The following is a 25,351-nucleotide window of genomic DNA, read 5'->3' on the forward strand; positions in this document are numbered from 1 at the left end:
TCAGGCAGAGGGCGTGCACTAACCACATCATCGCACCCTGTGACCTGAACGTCACAGCCAGAGGACGCGGAAGGCAGAGCGGCTTGCGGTGGTGGAATGGGGACAGGCGAATATCGCATGGCTCCCCTGTCCTCCCCATCAAACTCACTCCCTCCTGGCGTGGTCTCTGCACTTTTCTGCTTCTCTGATGGTCTCCGGCACCGGCAGCTCCTTCCAGTGTTGAGCGGTCACGTGGTACTGCTCATTAAAGTAATGAATATGCGCTCCATGCCTATGTGAGTGGAGTAGCTTGCATATTCATTATTTTAATGAGCGGTACCATGTGACCGCTGAACACAGGAAGAGCTGCGGTGCCGGAGACCATCTGAGAAGCAGAGAAGTGCAGAGACCGCGCCAGTAGGGGGCGAGTATGATCTGACAGCCGCTGGCTCCTGCGCTCCCCCTCCCTCGCCTACCCCCTGGGATAGTGACTCGAGTATAAGCTGAGAGGGGCACTTTCAGCCTAAAAAAAGGGCTGCAAATCTCAGCTTATACTCGAGTATATACGGTAAATGGCGACCATATGCCCAAGTAAACTGATGGCACAACCAGGTGTAATGAATGATTATCACAAAATTGTAATGGATCACTACAAAATACCGTCATACACATTACCTAAAAAGCAATTTTAAAATACACAAAGTGAAATACTCCAGTCAGATGAGCCCCACAGAGTAACAACAGTATGCAGAGAATAAGTCCCAGTGAGTAAAATGCCAGGTAAGGGCAATTTTTTTTGTGTTTTTTCCTGCTAGTGTTTATTTCCTTTAAATTGTATGTAATAATATCGATAGGCTTTGAAGGGGAAGCCATCAGAAGAATGGTCACGTCTTTTAGCTGCTTTTTAAGCCTGTAGCAGATAAGGAGTTCAGAAAGACTGAACATATCCACAGTAAATCATTATGCCATTACTGTGCATTCAGTTTGGAGTTTTTACCCCTTTTCCTGGCAGATTCCACGTAAACAAGACATCATGTACACATACCTTTAGGGTATATGCACATATACACCAGTGTGTTGGCAGAGAAAGCGATGCGGAAAATATACACATTTTTTGCCTTTGCTTTTTTCCTATTCATTTGAAGGGATGAATGCTGCTAAAATTGGCAGGTTGCAGATTTGAAAAAGAAAAATTTTGAAGATTAAAATGTGCAAGGGAAAAAAGCAGCATGTGCAGGAGATTCTAGAATTTTCATTCACTTTACTGGTGCTGTAAAACGCTGCATTTTTCTTGTTGCGATAATACTTGAACATAAAGTCAACATGTGAAAAAGCCCTTTTGATGATTTCTGTGGAAAACTGCTTTTGTGTTATTTTTACAGCATAGTGATGAGCGGCCATGCTTGGATAAGGTGTAGTGATTGAGAGAGTATACTCATTGCTCGGGTTTTCCTGAGCATGCTCGGTGTCCTCCAAGTATCTTGCCGTGTTCAGAGATTTCATTTTCGTCGTCTCAGCTGTATGATTTGCGGCTGCTGGCCAGGCTGAATACATGTGAGGAATGCCTGTTTGTTAGGGAATTCCCACATGTATTCAGCCTGTCTACAAGTCGCAAATCATGCAGATAAGACGACAAAATCTAAATCTCCGAGCACACCAAAATACTCGGAGGACAACTGAGCATGCTCAGGAAAACCCGAGCAATGAGTATAACGGTGTTATCTGAGCATGCTCGGGTGCTAACTGTAAGTAACCTTCTGGTCTAGTCCACATGACTAAGGAGAGAAGAGGGGAAAAAAAAGGCCTATCTGAAGAGGTTAAGCAACGCTAAAGAAACTTTTAATTTTATTTCTTTTCCCCATTTTTTTTTCCACTTTTTTTCTTTCAAGAGCCCGTTCTTATTTTTCGATCACCATTGGAGGGCTTATTATTTGCAGGACAAGTTGAAGCTTTGAATAACATTAATAACTTTACCATATAATGTACTGAAAAATGGGGGGACGGGAGGGAAATAGGTGAAATAATGTGAACTCCACTATTGTTCTTCGGATTTTGAGTTTACACTATTCATTGTGCAGTGAAACTGACCTGTCAGTATGATTCTCCAGTCCTGTAACTTTATTTTTCCATCAATAGTGCTGTGCGAAGGCTTGTTTTTTGAGCTCACATTTTTATATATGCCATTTTCAGATACATTTGATGTTTCTATAGCTTTCTATTGCATTTTGGGGAGGAAGCTGTGATTGAAATTTGCGTGTTTTTGTCTTTTTTTTTTTGTCTTTTTTTATTGTATGGGAAAACTTTTAATATTTTGATTGGATTTTTACAGGCAAGATGATGGCAAGTATGCCCATCACATCACGGGGAACCGATAGAAGCTGGTACGCTATGTAAATGCCGCTGCTAGTGATTGACATCAGCATTTAAATGGTTAAACAGCAAGTTTAAGATGGCATCGGTCTCTGCTGTCACAGGCAAATGAGCCTCCTGAGCCCAGTACATTCCTACATGGGGGTTACAATTTCTTTGAATTACGGTATATATGATTATTGCTTGTGCTAATGAATTACAAAAGGTCTTTTTTTTTTCTCCTTTTTTATCCTCTCACCAACATGTAATACAGGATGTTTTTAGCCACGGGGTGAGTGTCACAGCTTTTTTCCTCGTGTTAGTCTTTTTAATTGGCGTGCAACTGAAATCAGTGTGATTGCTCCTAACCGTGCAGGATTGCCGATAATTCCCCTAATACTGCTCTGCCAATGACAATATGCACCAGCTGCACACAATCTAAAAATCACGGCTGGCAGCTTTGCCACAGTCTTTTCAGCCACAAGATGTGAACACAGTTGTATTAGTAGATGACTTAAAGTTCTAACTATTGGGTGTGTTTTTCAGATATAGTCTCCTTATTCTCCACGGATCTGGGTGGTCCGCTATCCTCATCATGATGCCCGGAGAGACCCACTCAAAAACGGCTGGCATTGCTTCAGAGGCAGCAGGGTCCTGTCAGAATTGTACATCTTTGCAACAGGTATCTCATACTTATCCAGTGCTCTTCGATATTGTTTTCTGGAAAGTTGACAGCTTTCACCCTTTATGCCCATAGCAAAACAATTTCTCCCTCTGCCCCATATTATTTATCATTTTTTAAAATGAATGCCTATGACACTCGTACTGATTATAAAAATGAGAACGGAGGTATCACTCATGCGCTCCTGATGGCGGATTGTCAGTGAAATAAAATGCTTTTATTTAAACAGGTTTAAAAGTCAACGCGTTTCGAGGTCACGCGGGACCTCTTCATCAGGACCAAACCTGGTGAGACTGTATGGTTAAGCTGTCCTTTATGCTTGTGTCTACTTGATAAAAAAGCAGCCAAATCAAGCAACTCATCTCATACTTATCCAGTGCTTTTCAATATTGTTTTCTGAAAAGTTTACAGGCTTTCACCCTTTATGCCCATAGCAAAACTTTTTCTCCCTCTGCCCCATATTATTTATTTATTTTTTTTAAATGAATGCCAATTACACTTTTACTGATTAAAATGGAGCAGATGATATTTAAATTTGCAGCTCTGAATTAAGAGAGATTCCTATTTTAGGAGGTATTGGCATATTGTATTCTACAAAGCATTTTTCTCTCCTTTCTTCATGTATGTAAAATTGCCATCAACGTCTCGTACAGCCCCCAAGAAGAGTGCGCTCTTCGGTACTGTGAAACACCCCTGAAGATTTATCCACCAGCAGCAATGAGTAATTTAGCACTTATGACCATCTTGTACCATTCCCTCCCCGACACTTGCTTTGAATTCTAGCTGGGTCTGCAGCTAAAAAGAACACTGCAGATGTGAAGAACAAGCTTTGTGGTACAAGTAGAAATTTAATTTATAGAAATGGGATGATTTCTTACTGTTTTGCCTTAACCTTTGAGAGATTTTCTTTGCTAAAATTATAAGGAAAGTGTTGATGGTGTCAGATTAGGGGTGAACTAATTATACTCCTGGCTCATGCTCAGCCCCAGCGTTAGCTGTCGGACACCTGAACTATTGGCACTGAAAAAAGTCATTAAAAGGAAAAATGTTTATTTAGCATATATAGTAAAGTTTTTACTGAGAACCACATGGTCCCTAATGGCTACCCAATGAGTGAATACATCAGGGAACAGTCACTGGTTAGGGTTCACATAGGCAAGATAACTAATCAAGCAAAATCCAAATAGTAGTCCTTCTTAATCCTCCAGTGGGCTCAAATAGCTTCATATATCCACTTTTATGGCATTCATATACCAGAGAGAACCTGATTAACAACTTATCGCGTGTGTGTCTCTGGTACAAGCTGGCCTATGAAATGACATATGTTCCTAAACAGGACTACTAGTATTATTTCACCTCCGAGCCTCTACAAGTGTGGGCTAATGTATCAATTGTCAATAGTTTCCAAAACAAGGTTAATTATATGTGTTTTCCACCGTACCGCAGGAGTTAGAGATACAATACCACACAACCTGCAGACAGGTGTTATATTATATCTGACATCCCATTTACAGGGGGAACTATGATAACTTTATTATAGTCATACAAAAATATGGAAAGTGCTCCATGTGTAAATCTGTGGCTCTAGTTTCAATACCTTGTTGTGCATAGCATGCGCAAAATTGGAGAGGGTTTGTGAGTCAACTAGATGGCTGCAGCCCTGAGCGCTGGTTCCTAGGCGTATTCTGCTGGTACTGGAATGAACATTCAAGAATCAGAAGAAACTCCCCACGTCTCTGAGGAAGGCGTTACATCAACTCTGAAACGTGTACTACAATAAAAACCTCATCTACCCGACATCTATCCGCTGGCAGCGTCTGGAATATCCCGCAAGTTTTTTTCGCAAACTATTACAGTGGAATGTGAAAAGGACTTTCTGTTTAACAGTATGTACTGTATGGCATGGAAATTCAATCAATCTTGGTAACAGGCTGCACTTTCCTGCTTTTTAGTATCTGTTACCATTTGTAGTGTTAAGTGTTAATTTGTAATTTTGCAAAATTCAGTTGAAACTTCTGAACAGTAAATCCGCTTAGTAGAGATGACAGTAGTGCATTTGGCTTTGATTTAATATTTATCACAGTGATTGCACACCTGTTAGTTTCATTTACTCTAACTTTTGTAATTACAGAGTCTGAATGAATATGTTGCAGCTTTGATTGGACTGAAGCAAAAAATCATAGACTCTGAGTAAGTACATTAACTAACTGCATTTTTCTAACAAGAACAAATATGTTTTTGTTTAGGTAGACTTGTCTCATACCCTTTTGTTGGCTTAAAATCCCAGTAAATTATTCTGCCAACTAAGAATACGTTGGCCCACATTTAGGGAGACTGCTGTTTTATTACTCCAGTCTAGTACAGGCGATAACTCGTTATTTGTTCCAAATTTCATAAAATTGCATAACTAATTTGTCTTGTTTTACCGGACAGTCTGGGAATAAATGTAAGTTAGGTTTGGTTCACACTAGCATTTAGAATTTAATTGATGATCTGATATTTTACTTTACAAAAAGACTGCAGAAATGGATGAAAACTGATGAAAGCCTCAATGGCAAACAGATTTAAATGTAAATGTATGCAGAAAAAAACAAACAAACTAAAACACAGATTACAGAATTATTTTCATGAGCATGAAAGCGCTGTAAGATAAACTCATATCTGTTAGAAAAATATTTAACTTTTCCATCACTCATTGACTTTAGTGAGGTCTTGAAGTGAAAGATACAGTCCATTTTTCTGCTTCTAAAACAGAGGAGAGCATTAAATATAAAAATTCTAGTGTAAAGCAAGGTTTAGACTAAGTTACCAAAATGGTTTTTGGCGCTGTCTAAAAATAACTAAGCACCGTAAAGTTTCAGAAAAGTGAATGGACTTTTTAGAAATCTCATGTCCACTGTGATGGGTTTTTTTTGTTTGTTATGCAGCATAAACTGACCTGCAGTGAGTGTTTGAAATCCACACAATGCCGCCTTTTCTTGTGGGTATGCTGAGTTTTATGTGCTAGTAGATTAAAGGGAATCTGTCACTTATTTTTAGCCCTATCAGCTGCCGGAACCGCCATCAGAGGCTTATCTACAGCATTCTGTAATGCTGTAGATAAGCCCCCGATGTAACCTGAAAGATAAGAAAAACGAGTTATATTATACTCACCCAGGGAGGTCCGGGTCTGGTTTTGGTCCGATGGGTGTTGCGGTCTGGCACCTCCCATCTTGTAGCGGTGACGTCCTCTTCTTGGCTTCCCGTCGCGGCTCCGGCGCAGACGCACTGCTCTGCCCTGTTGAGGGCAGAGCAGAGTCCTGCAGTGCGCAGGTGCCGGACCTCTATGACCTTTCAGAGGACGTCACCGCTACAGGATAGGAGGCGCCGGACCAGACCGCGACACCCATCGGACCAAAACCGGACCCGGACCACCCCTGGGTGAGTATAATATAACTCGTTTTTCTTATCTTTCAGGTTACATCGGGGGCTTATCTACAGCATTACAGAATGCTGCAGATAAGCCCCTGATGGCGGTTCCGGCAGCTGATAGGGCTAAAAATAGGTGAGAGAAAGCGCAAATAGGATCTTATCCCTCAGATTATTTGCAGTTGTTAAAAAAAGAGCTGCTCACCTGATGGCATAGAGTGAAAGCATGCATGTATCAGCTGCTGCAGATCCACGAGATTTATGTGCGGATTTTCTCCGTAGAATTAATTTGCATCCACAGGTATAAATGCAAATGTATTTTAAGCTATTCTGTCGCGGTGAAGCACTAAAAGCACGTGTAATTCGCATATGACTATCAATAAAGTTTTGTCAAAAACAAATACTAGGAAAAATCACAAACTAAGTAGTTTAAAGAAGTTGTCCACTACTTGGAAAACTTCACATCCCTCGCTTGGCACCGATAACGTAATAAAGCCTATACTCACCTCTCTTGCCACGGTGTCGGCATTTGGTCTCCCGGGACTCCCGTGCTGTTGTTGTGACGTGGACGCCCAATCAGCGCTGGCATCGCTGTCCCCGCCTCCTGTCAAATTGAGCAGGAAGAGAAAGTATGTGAGCAGCTGCTACCCAGAGTACTTCTTCATGTTCTATTTGTCTGAAGGCAGGGACAGCGACTCCAGTGTCACAACACAGCACGAGATCCCCGGTTAGAGCGAGTGGTGGCACTGAGTGAATGGCGTCGGCATGATAGGTGAGTACAAGCTTTATTATTTTATGGGAGCCAAATCAAGATCAAGAAGAGGTCCTAGTAGTGGACAACCCCTTTAATTTAAAACACTGTTAAAAAAAGCACTGAAAACAATTTACTGGGTGCCGAAAATCTGCAACATCAAAAACTCCCCAAATACTCATCATAGGAATGTAGCCTTAGTCACGTGAAATGTTGCAAAATTTCCCTGTAAGTAATCCACAGCTTTTTAACAGCATAAACATGGGTCAATACAGGTCTGTAGTCCTTGAAAAACACATCTTGTACATTGATGATCATTTTACTCAACAAATTAATAATCCTGATCGAAACACAGTAGCTAATAGGCACCGCATTAAAGGTATCTGAGGGAATTTAGGTCTCGGAATGAGAGTGTTGTATGTTTGCTGTCAATAATAACTTTTTCTGTTTTCCAGCCAGCTACTGGCCGAATACCAGCAGAAGTGTGATGATATCCTTTTTTATAATATCTGTTTGTAGTACCTGAAGTTGTTGATTATAGAAAAGGCTTACGTGATTTTACTACATGTGTATTGTAAATTTCTTTCAGGGATTTTCAATATATTTACTTTCGAAAAAAATATTCATCAGTATAAGCGCTCATGCAGACGTCCGTGAAACGCTGTCTGAGCACGGACTACAATCACGCATAATCCTTCCATCTCCCAACCTGAGCTCCCCAGCGTCATAAGCAAGTACAAGGTTGTCAAGTTCGGATCAGGAGATCACGAACAATCTATGGATTGCAGTCAATGCTTGGACAAAGTTTCACAGGTATCGGCATGGGCCCTTGTTAAGGACTGAAATTGAAATCTGTGTTGCCTTTTCGTTCTACTCTGTATTGGGCTTATCTGCTTCCCAGTGAATCTGAATCAGATGTTCTATAGCATTATACAAGTGACTTAACATAATTCACATTTCTTGTGAAATATAACATCTCATCGTGGTTTCCCCTGTGATATGAAAAATCATTTGAGGGTACAGGCATCAAACTATTGGTGAGCTTTAATTAGTGTAATGTGCCACCCGGTTATTATTTTATATAAGTTCACCTGACGTTTCATGTAGCGAGATGAGCCATTGGAGATGCCATTCTGTTGATATTTCCTTTTGGAAATGTGAAAACACTGCTAGGCAGGGTCGGACTGGGGTGCCTAGGGCCTACTAGGGGAATTGACTCTAGGGGCCCACCCTATGGCTACCATAAAAGGTTTTATTACGTGTTAATTTTTTGGCCTCTCCCACTAAGACGTGTGCCTTTTAGCAAGCTGTACAGTGTGCAAAAGAGAACGCTCTCAGCCACCTATATATTGTACAGACCGCACTCTCAGCCTCCTATATATCGTACAGACCGCACTCTCAGCCTCCTATATAGTACAGACTGTACTCTCAGCCTCCTATATATCGTACAGACCGCACTCTCAGCCTCCTATATATTGTACAGACCGCACTCTTCCTCCTATAACAGATACTTTCTACAAGAGGTTGAGAGTGTGGTATGTACAGTATATAGGATGCCGATATTGTGGTATATACGGCATATTGGCCTCATATATGACAAACAGGCTGTCGGCCTCCTATTAGGCCTCCTATAAGACATACAGACTGTTGGCCTCTTATTAGGCCTCCTATGAGACATTCAGGCTGTCGGCCTCTTATTAGGCCTACTATAAGATATACAAAGTGTCAGCCTTCTATAAGACAAACAGACTGTCTGCCTACTGTTAGTCCCCCTATAAGACATACAAAGTGTCGGCCCCTATGAGACATGCAGACTGTCGGCCTCCTATGAGACATACAGACTGTCGGCCTCCTATTAGGCCCCCATAAGACATACAGACTGTCGCCCTCTTAGATACTGTACAGACAGCACTCTCTGCCTATGTACGGCATACAGGAGGATGATAGTGCGGTCTGTACGGTCGATATACAGGCCTCATATGACATATTAGGCCATATAAGAGTGTGGTGTGTGTATCTTATATAGGAGTCAAAAATGGGGCCCCAAATGCTAACATATTGCACATCACACAGAAGCATTTCGATAGTAGTTATGTAGGTAAGGTAGGAGTGAGGGCAACCGACCGGGGGGGTGGTCCGTTACTTGCCGCAGACAGACTTGAGACAGAGACGGGATCGTGTTCAACAGGTCTTCTTTATTGATCGTCCTTCCACGACCCACAGCACCTCACAGCAACGACACGTTAATTTCCGCAGCCTTACACAGCAGCTACTCAACAATCCCTATAGCCGCACACAGCAGCTGCTTGTCAATCTTCACAGCCGCACACAGCAGCTGCTCAACAATCCCCTCAGCCACACACAGTAGCTACTTGAAAATCTCCACAGCCGCACACAGCAGCCGCTCGACGATTCCCTCAGCTACACACAGTAGCTGCTTGACTTCGTACACAGGCCCGGGTACCTTCACTTTCTTTCGTTGACAAATGGACGTCCCTCGCGGCTCTGTCACTGGCTGCCCTAGGCCTATCACCACAGCGTTTCACCAGTCCGAGTCCGTTCGGTTTAGTGGTACGCCAGGCTGTCTGTCTGCGGCCTCTCTTTGCTCTCCGTCTGTGGCCTCTGCTGTCTGTCTGCGGCTAATCCTGTCAGGACCACCCCCCAATAACTGGCATAACTGTCAGTCCTCTCAGGAAATTCCTTTCTCCTCACCCGTGCTTCTTGTTTCCTGTGCTCCCTTCGCTGACTGACTTTTCCAGAACCTTCTCCCTCTTTTATGCACTTCTGTTCTGGTAACCCCGCCCACCATGACTCAACAGTTTTCTTAGCCAATGGCTGTTGTTCAGTCCTAACCTCACAGCTCTCCATTGCCCTCTAATGGTCAAAATCCAATACTACAGCCCTGTTTCCTATCTCTAGCTGTTTCCCCTCTTTTACTACAACAGTCTACCTTCTATACACTACACCTCCGCCCTTCTTCTACAGACAGGTCTGTACGTCAGTCCACCTTCCCTACAGTTACAGTGGGGAAAAAAAGTATTTAGTCAGTCAACAATAGTGCAAGTACCACCACTTAAAAAGATGAGAGGCGTCTGTAATTTACATCATAGGTAGACCTCAACTATGGGAGACAAACTGAGAAAAAAAAATCCAGAAAATCACATTGTCTGTTTTTTTTTCATTTTATTTGCATATTATGGTGGAAAATAAGTATTTGGTCAGAAACAAGCAATCAAGATTTCTGGCTCTCACAGACCTGTAACTTCTTCTTTAAGAGTCTCCTCTTTCCTCCACTCATTACCTGTAGTAATGGCACCTGTTTAAACTTGTTATCAGTATAAAAAGACACCTGTGCACACCCTCAAACAGTCTGACTCCAAACTCCACTATGGTGAAGACCAAAGAGCTGTCAAAGGACACCAGAAACAAAATTGTAGCCCTGCACCAGGCTGGGAAGACTGAATCTGCAATAGCCAACCAGCTTGGAGTGAAGAAATCAACTGTGGGAGCAATAATTAGAAAATGGAGACATACAAGACCACTGATAATCTTCCTCGATCTGGTGCTCCACGCAAAATCCCACCCCGTGGGGTCAGAATGATCACAAGAACGGTGAGCAAAAATCCCAGAACCACGCGGGGGGACCTAGTGAATGAACTGCAGAGAGCTGGGACCAATGTAACAAGGCCTACCATAAGTAACACACTACGCCACCATGGACTCAGATCCTGCAGTGCCAGACGTGTCCCACTGCTTAAGCCTGTACATGTCCGGGCCCGTCTGAAGTTTGCTAGAGAGCATTTGGATGATCCAGAGGAGTTTTGGGAGAATGTCCTATGGTCTGATGAAACCAAACTGGAACTGTTTGGTAGAAACACAACTTGTCGTGTTTGGAGGAAAAAGAATACTGAGTTGCATCCATCAAACACCATACCTACTGTAAAGCATGGTGGTGGAAACATCATGCTTTGGGGCTGTTTCTCTGCAAAGGGGCCAGGACGACTGATCCGGGTACATGAAAGAATGAATGGGGCCATGTATCGTGAGATTTTGAGTGCAAACCTCCTTCCATCAGCAAGGGCATTGAAGATGAAACGTGGCTGGGTCTTTCAACATGACAATGATCCAAAGCACACCGCCAGGGCAACGGAGTGGCTTCGTAAGAAGCATTTCAAGGTCCTGGAGTGGCCTAGCCAGTCTCCAGATCTCAACCCTATAGAAAACCTTTGGAGGGAGCTGAAAGTCCGTGTTGCCAAGCGAAAAGCCAAAAACATCACTGCTCTAGAGGAGATCTGCATGGAGGAATGGGCCAACATACCAACAACAGTGTGTGGCAACCTTGTGAAGACTTACAGAAAACGTTTGACCTCTGTCATTGCCAACAAAGGATATATCACAAAGTATTGAGATGAAATTTTGTTTCTGACCAAATACTTATTTTACACCATAGTATGCAAATAAAATGAAAAAAAAACAGACAATGTGATTTTCTGGATTTTTTTTTCTCAGTTTGTCTCCCATAGTTGAGGTCTACCTATGATGTAAATTACAGACGCCTCTCATCTTTTTAAGTGGTGGAACTTGCACTATTGCTGACTGACTAAATACTTTTTTGCCCCACTGTATATGCACCGAGTTCAGGACGCTAAATGAGTGGAATTGACAATATTGAAGTCGTTCAACACTTGTTTCCCGGCCTCTTTCCACCGTCTGAGAAAGAATGATGGAGACAGAACAATCACTAATGGATCAGTCTGTCTCCATACAGTATCATGTTATCAACAGCACATCTAAAGTTTACACCCCATAGTGCTCCATATAATATAATGTGCCCCGTAGTTCTCCATATATTATAATACACTCCTCAGTCCTCCATATAGTATAATACACTCCCCATAGTCCTCCATATAGTATAATACACTCCTCATAGCCCTCCATATATCAAAATACACTCAGTCCTCCATATAATAGAATACACTCCTCCATATATCAAAATACACTGCTCAGTCCTCCATATAGTATAATACACTCCTCATACTGCTCCATATAGTATAGTACACCGCCAGTCATCCATGTAGTACAATTCACTTCCCATAGTATAATGCACCCCATAGTTCTTCATATAGTATAATGTATTCCCTATAGTCCTCGATACAGTATAATGCAGCCCACATATATTATAATGCAGCCACCCCATAGAGTATAATGCAGCCCCGCCATACAATATAATGTAACCCCCATAGAATATAATGCAGCCCCCCCCCCCCTCTTATAATTTAAAGAACATCCCCAAACATGAACGGGGATATAGAAGCATTGACACAGTATTAATTAAAATAATTTTATTCAAGCATGTTAAAATAATGACTCCTAAACAAGGACTCCTCATAGGTAAAAAAAAAAACGGGAGGTATAGAAAAACCAGGAATACTATAATGTCATGAGATATATAGTTGCACACATAGCAAATAAGTGTACAAGAAAATATATTATGTAACTGAGCAATAAAAAGTGCGCCGTGCAGTTGTGCCACATACTAATCAGTACAAAAGATATCAGAAAAATTACACAAATTAATACAATCCAAATAGATGCTTCCTCAAACAGTGCTGTTGGGGTACATATGGGTGTTCTGGTTAACCAGGAACTTTCCACTGTGAGTAGTACATTTGGATTAGTTTGTGATATGTAATGATTGCTGGATCAAACATTTTTGGCTGGTAGCTTCTGGGAACAGTGCACCTTATTTTTTATCTTGCCATGTATGTTATATGCAGTATGATACATTTTGGTCAGAAAACTACAAGGAATGGTGTTCTGTACACTGCATTTCATTAACTGGCCCTCAAGTAGCGCATTTGCATGGTGCACTTTATATTGCTTATTTGGATTGTATTAATTTATGTGTAATTTTTCTGATATATTTTGTACTGATTATTATGTGGCACAACTGCACGGCGCACTTTTTATTGCTCTGTTAGTTACATAATATATTTTCTTGTACACTTCTTATTTGCTATGTGTGCAACTATATATCTCATGACATTATAGTATTCCTGGTTTTTCTATACCTCCTGGGGTTTTTTTTACCTATGAGGATTCCTTGTTTAGGAGTCATTATTTTAACATGCTTGAATAAAATTATTTTAATTAATACTGTGTTAATGCCTCTATATCCCCGTTCATGTTTGGGGATGTTGTTTAAATTACTTGAGTTGAGGTGGTTTTGTTATAAAAGGACTGTTTGGTGATAGCCCCCCTCTTATAGTATAATGTAGCCACCCCTTAGAGCATAATGTAACCCCCCATAGAATATAATGCAGCCCCCTCATATAGTATAATGCAGCCCCTCCATAGAATATATGGCAGCCCTTGATATAGTATAATGTAGCTCCTCCACAGAGTACAATGTAGCCCTCCTCATATAGTATAATGCAGCCCCAATAGAATATAATGTAGCCCCCTCATAAAGTATAATAAAGCCCCCATACAATATAACGTAGCCCCCCATAAAATATAATGCAGCCCCCCCATAGAATACAATGTAGCCTCCTCATATAGTATAATGTAGCCCCTTCATAGAGTATGATGCGATCACCTCCCATAGAATATAATAAAGATAATACAGCCCCCCCATAGAATATAATGTAGCCACGAATAGAATATAATACAGCCCACCTCCCCATACAATATAATGTAGCCCCCCCCCCCATATTACATAAAACAGCCTCCCCCATAGAATATAATGTGTAATGTACCCCCCATGGTATATAACACAGCCACATAGTATATAGCACAGCCACAAATTATATAACACAGCCCACATAGTATATAACACAGCTCCACATGGTATACGCGCGCGGCTCTGCTCCGCACGCTTCTTACGCGCGCGGCTCTGCTCCGCACGCTTCGTACGCGCGCGGCTCTGCTCCGCACGCTTCGTACGCGCGCGGCTCTGCTCCGTACGCGTCGTACGCGCGCGGCTCTGCTCCGTACGCGTCGTACGCGCGCGGCTCTGCTCCGTACGCGTCGTACGCGCGCGGCTCTGCTCCGTACGCGTCGTACGCGCGCGGCTCTGCTCCGTACGCGTCGTACGCGCGCGGCTCTGCTCCGTACGCGTCGTACACGCGCGGCTCTGCTCCGTACGCGTCGTACACGCGCGGCTCTGCTCCGTACGCGTCGTACACGAGCGGCTCTGCTCCGTACGCGTCGTACACGCGCGGCTCCGCTCCGTACGCATCGTACACGTGCGGCTCCGCTCCGCTTTTAAAGGGCCCACACATTTAAAGGGGCAGCGCCTCGGCGACCCTCGGGGCCCATCTGCATTTCTGTTCAGAGTGTATGACATGATTAGAAGTCCATAGCTGCTGTAACTAACTACTGAAATCCAGCTACAAGAGAGTACAGTGTGTAAAAATCCAGGAGCATTACTGACTAATAGAAGAATTATACTGGCATTTCCAAAACCAGACTTGATCATTATCCTGCTGGAGTTAGATGCTCCAGATTCATTGAGAGGTGCCCACAGGTGATGAAAATCTAGTGCATCTATACCCTGTCTGCACCATAATCAGAAGTGTACTAGCTGGAGTAGGTTGCTGCTATACTTCCCGTCACTGTCTGGCATACATTATAGTAAATTAAACAGGGCGCGTGGCCAACTGGCTTCGCATATGTTTGCCAGAATTTGTTAACGTCAGAAACTTTTCATTTTACATAGAAAAGTATTAGGCCAGTGCAGAAACAACAAAAATAAAACCATTTATTCACCAGTTTTCTGATGTAAAAGAAATGGTGACTGTCTCCTGTCGAGTTCTATGTATAGCCATGTTCCTGGATATGTAAAATATTTTTATCTTGCCTTGTTGATTTGATGCCATTTTATTTTTATATCGCTTTCTTAGTGTTTTCTTTAACTAGAATATACATCTTCAATATGCTGAAAGGTAATACATTTTCTTTATTTACTTGCAAAACATGTGGAATCTATAGTGTTTACTACATGAATAAAAACAGATTTTTCTTTGCCTTGTTGACTATTTCCAATAATAACAAAACTTCTTGTAACTTTCTTTTGAGACTATGGATCCGAATTCATCAAAGCTTTCACATCACAAATAATGGCATAAAAGCTTTTGAATAGTCAGAATTTTTGTGGGGAAGGTTGAGCAAGAATTTAGCGACTTATGGCATTTTCATGCCTCTTTGGATCATCTCTGCCAAAATGGGAGGAGGGAAGGTGGGAGCGAGGCAATGCCCCCCCCATTAAATCCATCAAATCTGGTGCAGCTTATGGAGGCACACACCACTTACTAGAGGCATAAAAGTCATTAAATGGTGTGCTCATCTTAATGATTCTACACTGTATACTCCATCAAGACTGGCATAGTGTGAGCATTTGGAATTGGCCTCTATAACTATTGATGGGTGCAAATTGCCTCTTCAGAGAAAAAGAGGACTTGAACTCTGTAGTGCCGCCTGTTGGTAGTAGTGATCCTATCCTATGATAATTTTATTTTCACTGGATAGCCTCACTGATGCCAGAAATGCTAAAAACAATTGTTTTATCTGCCGTTTAGTTTCTGACATTGCATCATGTGTAATTTCAAACTGAAAGCTGACTATTGTCATACTGAGGTTAGACTATTTTATCAATAAATGCACGTATTGCTTCACTTTCTATGCCCTGGTTTGCTGTCACGATTTCCTTTTCAATTTGAGAATTTGCCAACTGCCCCTGATTGTAAGCCAATATAATATTTCAGGGAGAATGGAACCCTTAGATGTCAACTGGAACAAATGTTGCAGAAAGTATCTCCTGAGGAAAACCACGAAGAACAACTTATATCTTTGAAAGCTGAACTGGAAGAGAAGACCGTATGTAATGTTTTGCACTCATTTTCTCTATTTAAGGCTACTTTCACACTTGCGTTTTTTTGCTGCGCGTTTTTTGCGCACACAAACGCATGAAAAAAACGCATTATGCGTTTGTGTGCGTTTTTTTGTTTTTTTAAAACCACATGCGTTTTTTTGCGCATACGTGCGCCTTACAAAGCGCACGTATGCGCACCCATAGACTATAATGGGTGCTTTGCTGTAAAAAAAAAAAAAAATGCATTGCATGCGCATGCGTTTTTTTGGGGCAAGTCGGACGTACAAAAAATGCAACAGGATGCATTTTGTGCGCCCGTGTGCGCACTACAAAAAAACGCATACGCGTACAAACGCATGTGTATGCACACCTATGCGCACCCATGTTAAAGTATAGGGAAAAAAACGCATGCGTTTTTTTGCGCTAAAAAACAGCGCAAAAGAACGCAAGTGTGAAACCAGCCTCACCTTTGTAAAGGTATTTGACATATATATCTTGTCACTTTGTGCTCCATGACCGATGTACACATCATGCTGGTTGCACAACTTGTGTACTGGCACTATGAACTGCAGGAGCCTGAACGGTGTACAGGTGAGCTCCTGCAGTAACTTTTAGGACTGGGGTTCTCACCTGTCCTAGCAGTCTAACGCTTTCATATGCTGTGTCAGCTTCACGTGAGGAGTTTGACAGAGAGAAAGCACTCCCTCTGTCAGCTCCCATCAGCACCCCTGCACTAAGAACGTGGGGTGTTGATGTTTTGGTCTGGCAAGCTTGCTAAAAGCCTTAGGCTGTGGTGTATAGCAAACCTGATTCGGGGCCTAATAGGTTACCTGCCCTTCAATTACTGATGGAATAGTGGAATACAAGCACTATTAAAGTAGTATTGTGTATTACTAAAGTGATCATAAGATCACATGTTCAAGTCCCCAGAAGTTAATATTGAAAAAAATATTTCAAAAAATAAATGTACCTTAAAAACGCCACATCATGTCAGATAACACTAATAAGGTGTAAATATAGAGTTAATCTGCAGATTAAATGGCATTAGAAAGGTGCCCAGCTGATGTACTGAAATCGTAATGTCATCTCAACAAAAGTTTAGTTAGCAAAGTATGGGTGCAATAAATCCACAAAATTGCAGGGGGGGGGGGACATCTGCTAAATGAAGGGGCATTTACACTGCAAAACGATAGTGAGCGAGCGTTGTTAAAAACGCTCATTTTCCCTTCACCCATGACAGCACCACCTGAGAGAGGGATCCGCCCCGCCAGGACAGGAACCTACTGAGACATAAGGGGCGGCACTTCTCCCCCGCTTCAGTTGGGTTCCTGTCCTGGAAGGAATCCCACTGTGGCGGTGCCTGTCATGGGCGAAGAAAAAGATAAGACCCAGGCCCGTCCCGGCGTGGGAAGAACAGGTAGCTTACCTGTAGCGCCGGCCGTCGGGTCCTGGAAGCGCAGTCCCCGGGGTCCCTGGGGCTCCGGGTTCGTGCAGGCGTGGATGGGATTCCGGTGGCTCCGGGAAGCCCCCACCGCGCCGCCCTCCCCTCGCGCACGCCGCATCTCGATCCCCGTGGTAGGGGAGAGACGCTGGCGTCTTCCGGCCGCTGACGTCAGCGGCGCTTGTAATGCTGGGTGCAACGCCGGCCGGCTTCTGAAGCGCTGAGCCGGCGGTCGCAGGGGGGAGGGGAGGAAGACGCTCACCAGGCGGAGGCATGCAATTTAAAAGGAGGAAGACAGCTGTAGATCGGCGGTGCAAAATGGAGTCCGAGCAGGAACGTTCAGCGTCCCTGCCTCCCTCACAGCCCTCTCGCAGGAAGCATGGAAGCCATTCAAGCAGCAGTCGCCCCAGCCGCAGGTCGGGGCACTCCTCAAGGTCCAAAGAGCGCGGGTCAGGTGCTCCGATGCAGCCTCCAAGTCCGGTACCCTTGATTACGGGTGGTGAGTGATCTTCGTGAATGTTAACAGTATATTAATAGGGGTTTTCTATTGTATGCTTCACCCTGTAGGAAAGGCCCAGAAAAGCGGGAAGCAAGAAGAAGAATAGGGGTTGTGCTATATGTAAATCTCCCCTAGCAAGAGACTGGCAAAAAGATCTCTGTGCTTCGTGCATTCAGCGGACTATGGCGGAGGAAGCGCCTAGTTTCGCAGCCAATCTAATATCTGCCCTCAGGTCAGAAATGGAAGGCTCAATTAAGTCCTTATTGAAAAAAGGGAAAAAAAGCAGGAAGGATTTCCCTAGTTCCCCCTCAGATTCCGCGTCAGTATCATCTCAGGCGGAAAAATCATCCTCCTCAGACTCCTCAGATAGTGACACGGGGTAAGCCATGTTTCCCTGTAGAAGATACAGATGCCCTCCTAAAGGCCATTAGAACCACAATGGGCCTACAGGAAGAAAGGGCGGCTAAAACCCTAGAGGACGTCATGTTTGGGGGGCTTCAGGAGAGGAAAAAACGAACCTTTCCAGTAAACGCGAAAATCCAGGCGCTTATTGAGAAGGAGTGGAAAAAGCCTGAAAAATCGGGGGCCCTTCCATCCGCCTCTAAGAGACGATACCCCTTTGAATACAAGGATACGGAGGTATGGGACAAAGTCCCAAAAATAGATGCAGCGGTATCCAGATCTTCCAAAAGGTCGGCCCTGCCCTTGGAAGATGCAGGGGTTCTTAGAGACCCGCTGGACAAAAAAGCGGACTCATATTTGAGGCACGCATGGGAAGCGACAGCAGGAGGTCTAAAGCCGGCGATAGCGGGCACCTGCACGGCACGCTCCCTCATGATCTGGCTGCAGCAGAAGAGAAGCTGGCGTCAAGGGTCCCAAGAGAGAAGATCTTATCAGACATGTATCTCTTGCACGGGGCAGCGGCTTTTTTGGCAGATACCTCGGTGGACTCTATGCGATTGACAGCCAGAGCAGCGTCACTATCAAATGCTGCTAGACGCGCGTTATGGCTTAAGGGCTGTCCGGGTGACCTTCAGTCCAAGGCCAAATTGTGCTCTCTCCCCTGCGATGGTCGATTCCTGTTCGGCAAGAACTTGGACGATATTCTGGAGAAAGCAGGCGATAAGAAAAAAGGCTTCCCCAGATTCCCTATGGATCAGAGGAGACAGCCCTTTCGGAGGGGGAGATTCAATAGAGGGCGTCCTCCCGCTGACAGGAGAAGATGGGAGGATAAAAGAAAGAAAGAATCAGGGTTTATGTTTGGTGGAGGCACCTCCACCTCAAAAAAGTCACCACAATGACGCCGGTATTCCAGTAGGAGGGAGATTGGCACTCTTTTTCCAGGCCTGGGAAAAGATCTCCTCCAATACCTGGATTCTGAGCATCCTAAAAGAAGGCCTGAAAATCCCCTTTATTCGTCAGCCAAAACCCGTGGTCGTCATCACACCTATCAGGAAGATGACCGAAGAACAACTGGCCTTAGAAACAGAAATCCTGAGCCTGATAGACAAGCGGGTACTGTCCGAGGTGCCACGCTTACAGGAAGGAAAGGGGTTTTATTCACCCCCTTTTTCTAATAAAAAAACCGGATCAGTCGTTCAGGACAATCATAAATCTCAGACGCCTCAATCTTTGGATAAGGAACCCGACCTTCAAGATGGAATCAGTGACTACGGCAGTGAAGCTGCTACATCAAGATTGCTTCATGGCCGTAGTCGATTTAAAGGATGCGTATTATCACATCCCTATCCATCCAGATTACCAGAAATACCTGAGGGTTGCGCTTTATATTCAGGGCACACTAAGGCACTTTCAGTTCAGGGCTCTTCCGTTTGGCATATCCATAGCCCCGAGGGTCTTCACCAAGGTCATAGCGGAAGTGACAGCCTTTCTCCGGATTCACGATACGGTCATAATACCATACCTGGACGATTTTCTTATAGTGGGCAGTTCAGAGGACCACTGTACAGCACAGTTGACTCAGGTGATCAACACCTTGCAAGAGTTAGGGTGGATAGTCAATTTCAAAAAATCAAAATTACAACCCCTAAAGAAACAGACCTTCCTAGGATTTATACTGGACTCAGAAAGGCAAGAGTGTCTGCTCTCAGAGTCCAAGATAGAGAAGGTACAAAATCTGGCCTTGGCGGGCCGAAACCAACCATGTATGACATTAAGAAAAGCAATGTCCCTACTAGGTACCCTAACATCCTGTATTCCGGCGGTCAGGTGGGCTCAGTTTCACACCCGGCAACTCCAGGGGGAGATACTAAGAGCACAAAGATCGCTAAGAGGGCGTTTGGAAGGGAAGCTGGAGCTTTCCTCAAAAACCAGAGACTCTCTCAACTGGTGGTTGAACGGGACAAATCTGACCTTAGGAATACCATGGGACAGACAGGCGACAGATATAATTTTAACAGATGCAAGCTCCTCGGGGTGGGGGGCACACCTAAGGGGCCTCATAGGTCAGGGTTCCTGGACACCTCAAGAAAGGAAGGCATCCTCCAACCTGAGAGAACTGTGGGCAGTGGGCAAGGCCCTAAGCCACTTCATTCCGCTACTCCAGGGTCGAGACGTACGCATCATGTCAGACAACAAGGTAGCAGTGGCATACATCAACCACCAAGGTGGGACAAAATCACACTCCTTAATGGAAGCAGCAACAGACATTCTGAGCAGTGCAGAGGAACACCTACACTCCGTGACAGCCCTACACATAAAAGGGGCAGAAAACATAGAGGCAGATTTCCTGAGTCGCAATACCCTGAGGCAAGGAGAATGGGCGCTAAACCGGTCCATTTTTCAAAAGATAATTCAGCTTTGGGGGGAACCGGTGATAGACCTCTTTGCAAACAAGCACAACAGGCAAACAGAAAGGTTCTGCTCTCTAAACCCGAGGGAAAATCCATGGGCAGTGGACTCGTTGCACATCCAGTGGAACTTCAGACTGGCTTACGCGTTCCCCCCAGTAGCTCTGATCCCAACTGTGGTAAGAAAAATCAGAAACGATCAAGCCAGGGTGATTCTAATAGCTCCATTCTGGCCAAAAAGGCCCTGGTTTGCTCTGCTACGGAAGATGTCCCTCTCCGATCCATGGGTTCTGCCAGAAATCCCGGACCTACTAGCTCAGGGTCCAATATTGCACGCTCAGGTCAAAGGATTCCATCTGACGGCGTGGAATTTGAAAGGTCGCTTTTAATGGATAGGGGGTTCTCCCCTGGGCTGGTGGCCACTCTGCTAAAAAGCAGGAAACCGGTGACTACTAACATCTACGGCAGAACATGGGATAAGTTCCTACAGTTCTTGGGTAAGCCGTTAGGAAAAGAACCCCCGATTAGGGCCATCCTAGAGTTCTTACAATCTGGGTTGCAGATGGGGTTAGCAGTAAACACACTTAAGGTTCAGGTGTCGGCACTAGGGGCGCTCTACAATTGCAAACTGGCATCAGATAGGTGGATAGCCAGATTTATTAAATCCTGCCATAGAGCTAAGCCTATTCCAATACCCAGAATAGCCCCCTGGGATTTAAACCTGGTGTTAGAAGCCCTTACAAAAGATCCGTATGAGCCATTACATCAGCTACCCCTAAAGTTCTTGACCCTAAAAACAATCCTGTTAGTAGCCCTCACATCAGCCCGCAGGATAAGCGACTTACAGGCTCTCTCAGTAAATCCTCCTTACACGCAAGTCTTTCAGGATAGGGTAGTTTTAAGAACAGACCCCAGTTATCTGCCCAAGGTAGTATCAGATTTCCATCGGGGTCAGGAAATTGTCCTTCCATCCTTTTGCGAAAATCCAAAAAATCTGGGGGAGGAAAAATTCCATAGTCTGGATGTTAAAAGGGCTCTCGTAGAATATATATCTGCCACTAGCCAGTGGAGGAGGTCACAGTCCCTATTCGTAGCTTTTCAGGGTGCCAGGAAAGGCTATGGGGTTTCAAAAGGGACTATTGCTAGATGGATTAGGGAAGCCATTAGTGTAGCCTATTCAGCTGGTGGTATCCCGATTCCTGACGGCATCAAGGCTCATTCCACCAGAGCCGTGGCGACCTCCTGGGCTGAAAAGGCAGAGGTATCAATCGAACAGATTTGTAAGGCCGCTACCTGGGCCTCACCTTCAACCTTCTTTAAGCACTATAGATTAAATCTATCCTCCTCTGCTGACTTAACCTTTGGTAGAAGGGTGCTGCAAGCGGTGGTCCCTCCCTAAGGTGTTTCGAAGTCTCCAAAAATCTCTCAGGTGGTGCTGTCATGGGTGAAGGGAAAACCACCATGGTTACTTACCGGTAGCCGGTTTTTCCGGAACCCATGACAGCACACCCGTACATTCCCCCCCTTTTTCACTGTATGGGTGTGCACAATTAGTAGGGTGTTTTGAGTGTTGTGGTGTTGGATTAAACATGTAACTAACCGGGAAGTCCTCTCAATGCTCTGTAACCCAACTGAAGCGGGGGAGAGGTGCCGCCCCTTATGTCTCAGTAGGTTCCTGTCCTGGCGGGGCGGATCCCTCTCTCAGGTGGTGCTGTCATGGGTTCCGGAAAAACCGGCTACCGGTAAGTAACCATGGTGGTTTTGCAATTTTCTTGCCGTGTAAACAGACTGCCGATAACCCAGTGAACCAGTAAAATGCTCCTCCATTTGGTTAAATGATCTTGTGTGCACTATACTGAGATCACCATTCCCTTCCCAGTGACGCATCACTAAGGGTCCCGTTTCACTTGGCGATGCACCAGCGATCCCGACAACGTTACGACCTGGTAGGGGATCTCTGGTGCGTCGCTAAATGGTCGCTAGTAAGCTGCCAAACAGGCAGATCTCTTCAGCGACGCAGCAACGATCCAGCGATCAAACACAGCGATGCATGCTGGCCAGCGGGATGCCGATGACGAAAAAATGGCCCAGGACATTCCTGCACAATCAGCGATGATATCCAGCAGGGGGGCCGGTCGCCGCTGCATGTCACATGTAGTGAGATCACTGTTGCGTCACAAAATCGGTGACGCATTAGCGATCTCGCTATGTGACGGGGCCTTTAGCGATTTAGTATATATCTGTTTGCATCATTTGCCTTGGTCTGCCTGTGAAAACGGACATTTAAATGATCAGTAACAGTTTGCCAATCGGCGATTGTATAATACTGCTGGTCTCGCGGTGTAACTTCTGTTGGGATGGTATTCCGGGAATTCTATTTCTATGTTCCACTTAAAGTACATTCTGTCCAATGTCTAGTCCGTCAGTAACATTAGTAGCTATGGGCAACTTTCAATTCATATCACCCTACTAAAAATTATGTTGGCTGTATAAAGGAGGAGCTGATATCTAGTGGGGCTATTGCTCTTTTAGGCATTACCGTACTTACATATTTTTATTATATGATTTTTCTTGTGCGAAAGTAATGAAATGTTTGAAATTTGATGTCACTGTAATAGTATTGATTCAGACAATAAAACTAGATCATTATCCTGTATGGTGCACACCATTATAAAAAATACACAAAAAATCACACCAGAAATATGCCTTTTTTTGGTCATCCAGACTTACAAATAATGAAACAAAAAGTGATTTAAAAAGTTGCTTCTACTAAAAAATGTCACCAGTAAAAACTATGGCTTATCCTGCAAAAAAGAAACCCTCACATAATTATCTACTGAAAAATAAGTTATTCTTAGACTTTGGCGGACTTCCCAAAAAATTAGATATGGTATGTGCAAAAAAAATATTATGTAGTTTTGTGTGTATTACTTTTTTATACAATAAATATATCTGAATTAAAGAAATATATATTATTCGTTTTTTGAGAGACTAGTAAAACCTAAACGGTGTATTGTTACTGACTTTACCTAGCTGAATGTGAATAAGCTTTTAAATAAATGAAAAACATTTTCAAGCCTTCTGCACAACCTTTTTTTTATAGGGCTTTAAGTTGTGTGGTCATTCTTCTAAAGTTAGCCGAAGCTGTTGTCAAAGAGATAAAAATATGATTCTATGTGTGATTCCCATAAGGACCTTAAGGCTGGGGTCAGACATGCAAGAAACTTTCACGAGTCTCGCATGTCAGAACCCGGCACTGCCGCCGGCACTCGGACAGGAGCGTGTGACTGCATGTATTTGTATGCAGCCGCATGCTCCGGTCCCGAGTGCCGGGTATTGACACGCGAGACGTGTGCAAATTTTTCGCACGTCTGACCCCGGCCTAATACAGTTTTTCAGATTCCCGAATTGAAACCAAAGATCAGTGTTTTCGATTCTGTTATTTTATATGTGCATGATGACAAAATTTGTTCATATTGTAATTGTTTTCGATTGCAGTCTAGTCTCAAGATCTACCAGCAAACTCAAATGGAATACATCAAAGTGAAGGAAGAGTGTGAGAAGATTGATGTTGCGTATGTATATCTCACTGCTTAGTGTGTCAACACAGTAATGTAGTCCAAGAAGGAGTCCCTTCCAACTCTAACATTCTATGATTCTATGAACTCTATTAGAAAACACACAGCGGTCTTGAAAAATTATTTCTTTGGCCTATAAATGGCAGCGAGATGGCTGATGCCAATTATTCATTTGCGACAGTACTAGAAAACACACAGCGACTTAAATTAACAGAACTCCCACAGGCGGGGGTGGGGGTGTAGAGTACACACAGTGGCTTAAAGGAATTCCCTCAAGGTATGTCGCAGTGTAGAGGGATCAGCTTTATTCTCATTTGCACTAAGAAAGACTAGAAGCAATGGGATGAAACTGAATGGGAGGAGATACAGATTAGCTATTGGAAAAAACATTTTTAACAGTGAAGGTGTTAAACGAGTGGAACCGGCTGCCACGAGAGGTGGTGAGTTCTCCTTCAATGGAAGTCTTCAAAGGCTGGACAGACATCTCTCTGAGATGGTTTAACCCCTGAACGAGCAGAGGTATTTTTGGTTTTGCATTTTCATTTTTTGCCCCCCCTACTTCCCAGAGCCATAAATTTATTATTTTTTGGTCAAAATGCCCATGTGCGGGTTTGTTTTTTGAGGGACGATTTGTACTTTTGAACACCATTGGTTTTACCATGTCGTGTACTCAAAAACTTTAAGTGTGGTGACATTGCAAAAAAGGCGCAATCCCACAGTTGTCTTTTTCACCTTTTTCACTAAATGCTAAAACTGACCTGCCATTATGATTCTCCAGGTCATTACGAGTTCACAGACACCAAACATGTCTAGGTACTTTTATATTTAAGTGGTAAAAGAAAAATTCCAAAGTTTGCTTAAAAAAAAAAAATTTGTGCCATTTTCCGCTACCCGTAGTGTCTCCATTTTTCGTGATCTCGGGTTGGCAAGGGCTTACTTTTTGCGTGCCGAGCTGACGTCTTTAATGAAACAATTTTCGTGC

General features: G+C 43.8%; 1 protein-coding gene across 2 annotated transcripts in view; it reads left to right on the forward strand.

Moving 5' to 3' along the window:
- The window catches only part of ICE1 (interactor of little elongation complex ELL subunit 1), a 99,420-nt gene that overhangs the window by 6,049 nt on the left and 68,020 nt on the right, over window positions 1–25,351 (forward strand). The window contains exons 2-8 of one of the 2 annotated variants that reach the window (XM_073587785.1): window positions 2,603–2,620; window positions 2,875–3,010; window positions 5,142–5,200; window positions 7,625–7,659; window positions 15,097–15,115; window positions 15,935–16,046; window positions 24,290–24,366. In XM_073587785.1, the coding sequence (XP_073443886.1) occupies window positions 2,604–2,620; window positions 2,875–3,010; window positions 5,142–5,200; window positions 7,625–7,659; window positions 15,097–15,115; window positions 15,935–16,046; window positions 24,290–24,366 (455 nt within the window). In that variant the 5' untranslated portion in view covers window position 2,603. The remainder of the gene's footprint in view (window positions 1–2,602; window positions 2,621–2,874; window positions 3,011–5,141; window positions 5,201–7,624; window positions 7,660–15,096; window positions 15,116–15,934; window positions 16,047–24,289; window positions 24,367–25,351) is intronic. The other variant, XM_073587786.1, reaches the window with a different exon arrangement.

This window comes from Dendrobates tinctorius, unplaced genomic scaffold (assembly GCF_039654945.1).
Source record: "Dendrobates tinctorius isolate UK_male_01 unplaced genomic scaffold, ASM3965494v1 ptg000102l, whole genome shotgun sequence".
Taxonomy (NCBI): domain Eukaryota; kingdom Metazoa; phylum Chordata; class Amphibia; order Anura; family Dendrobatidae; genus Dendrobates; species Dendrobates tinctorius.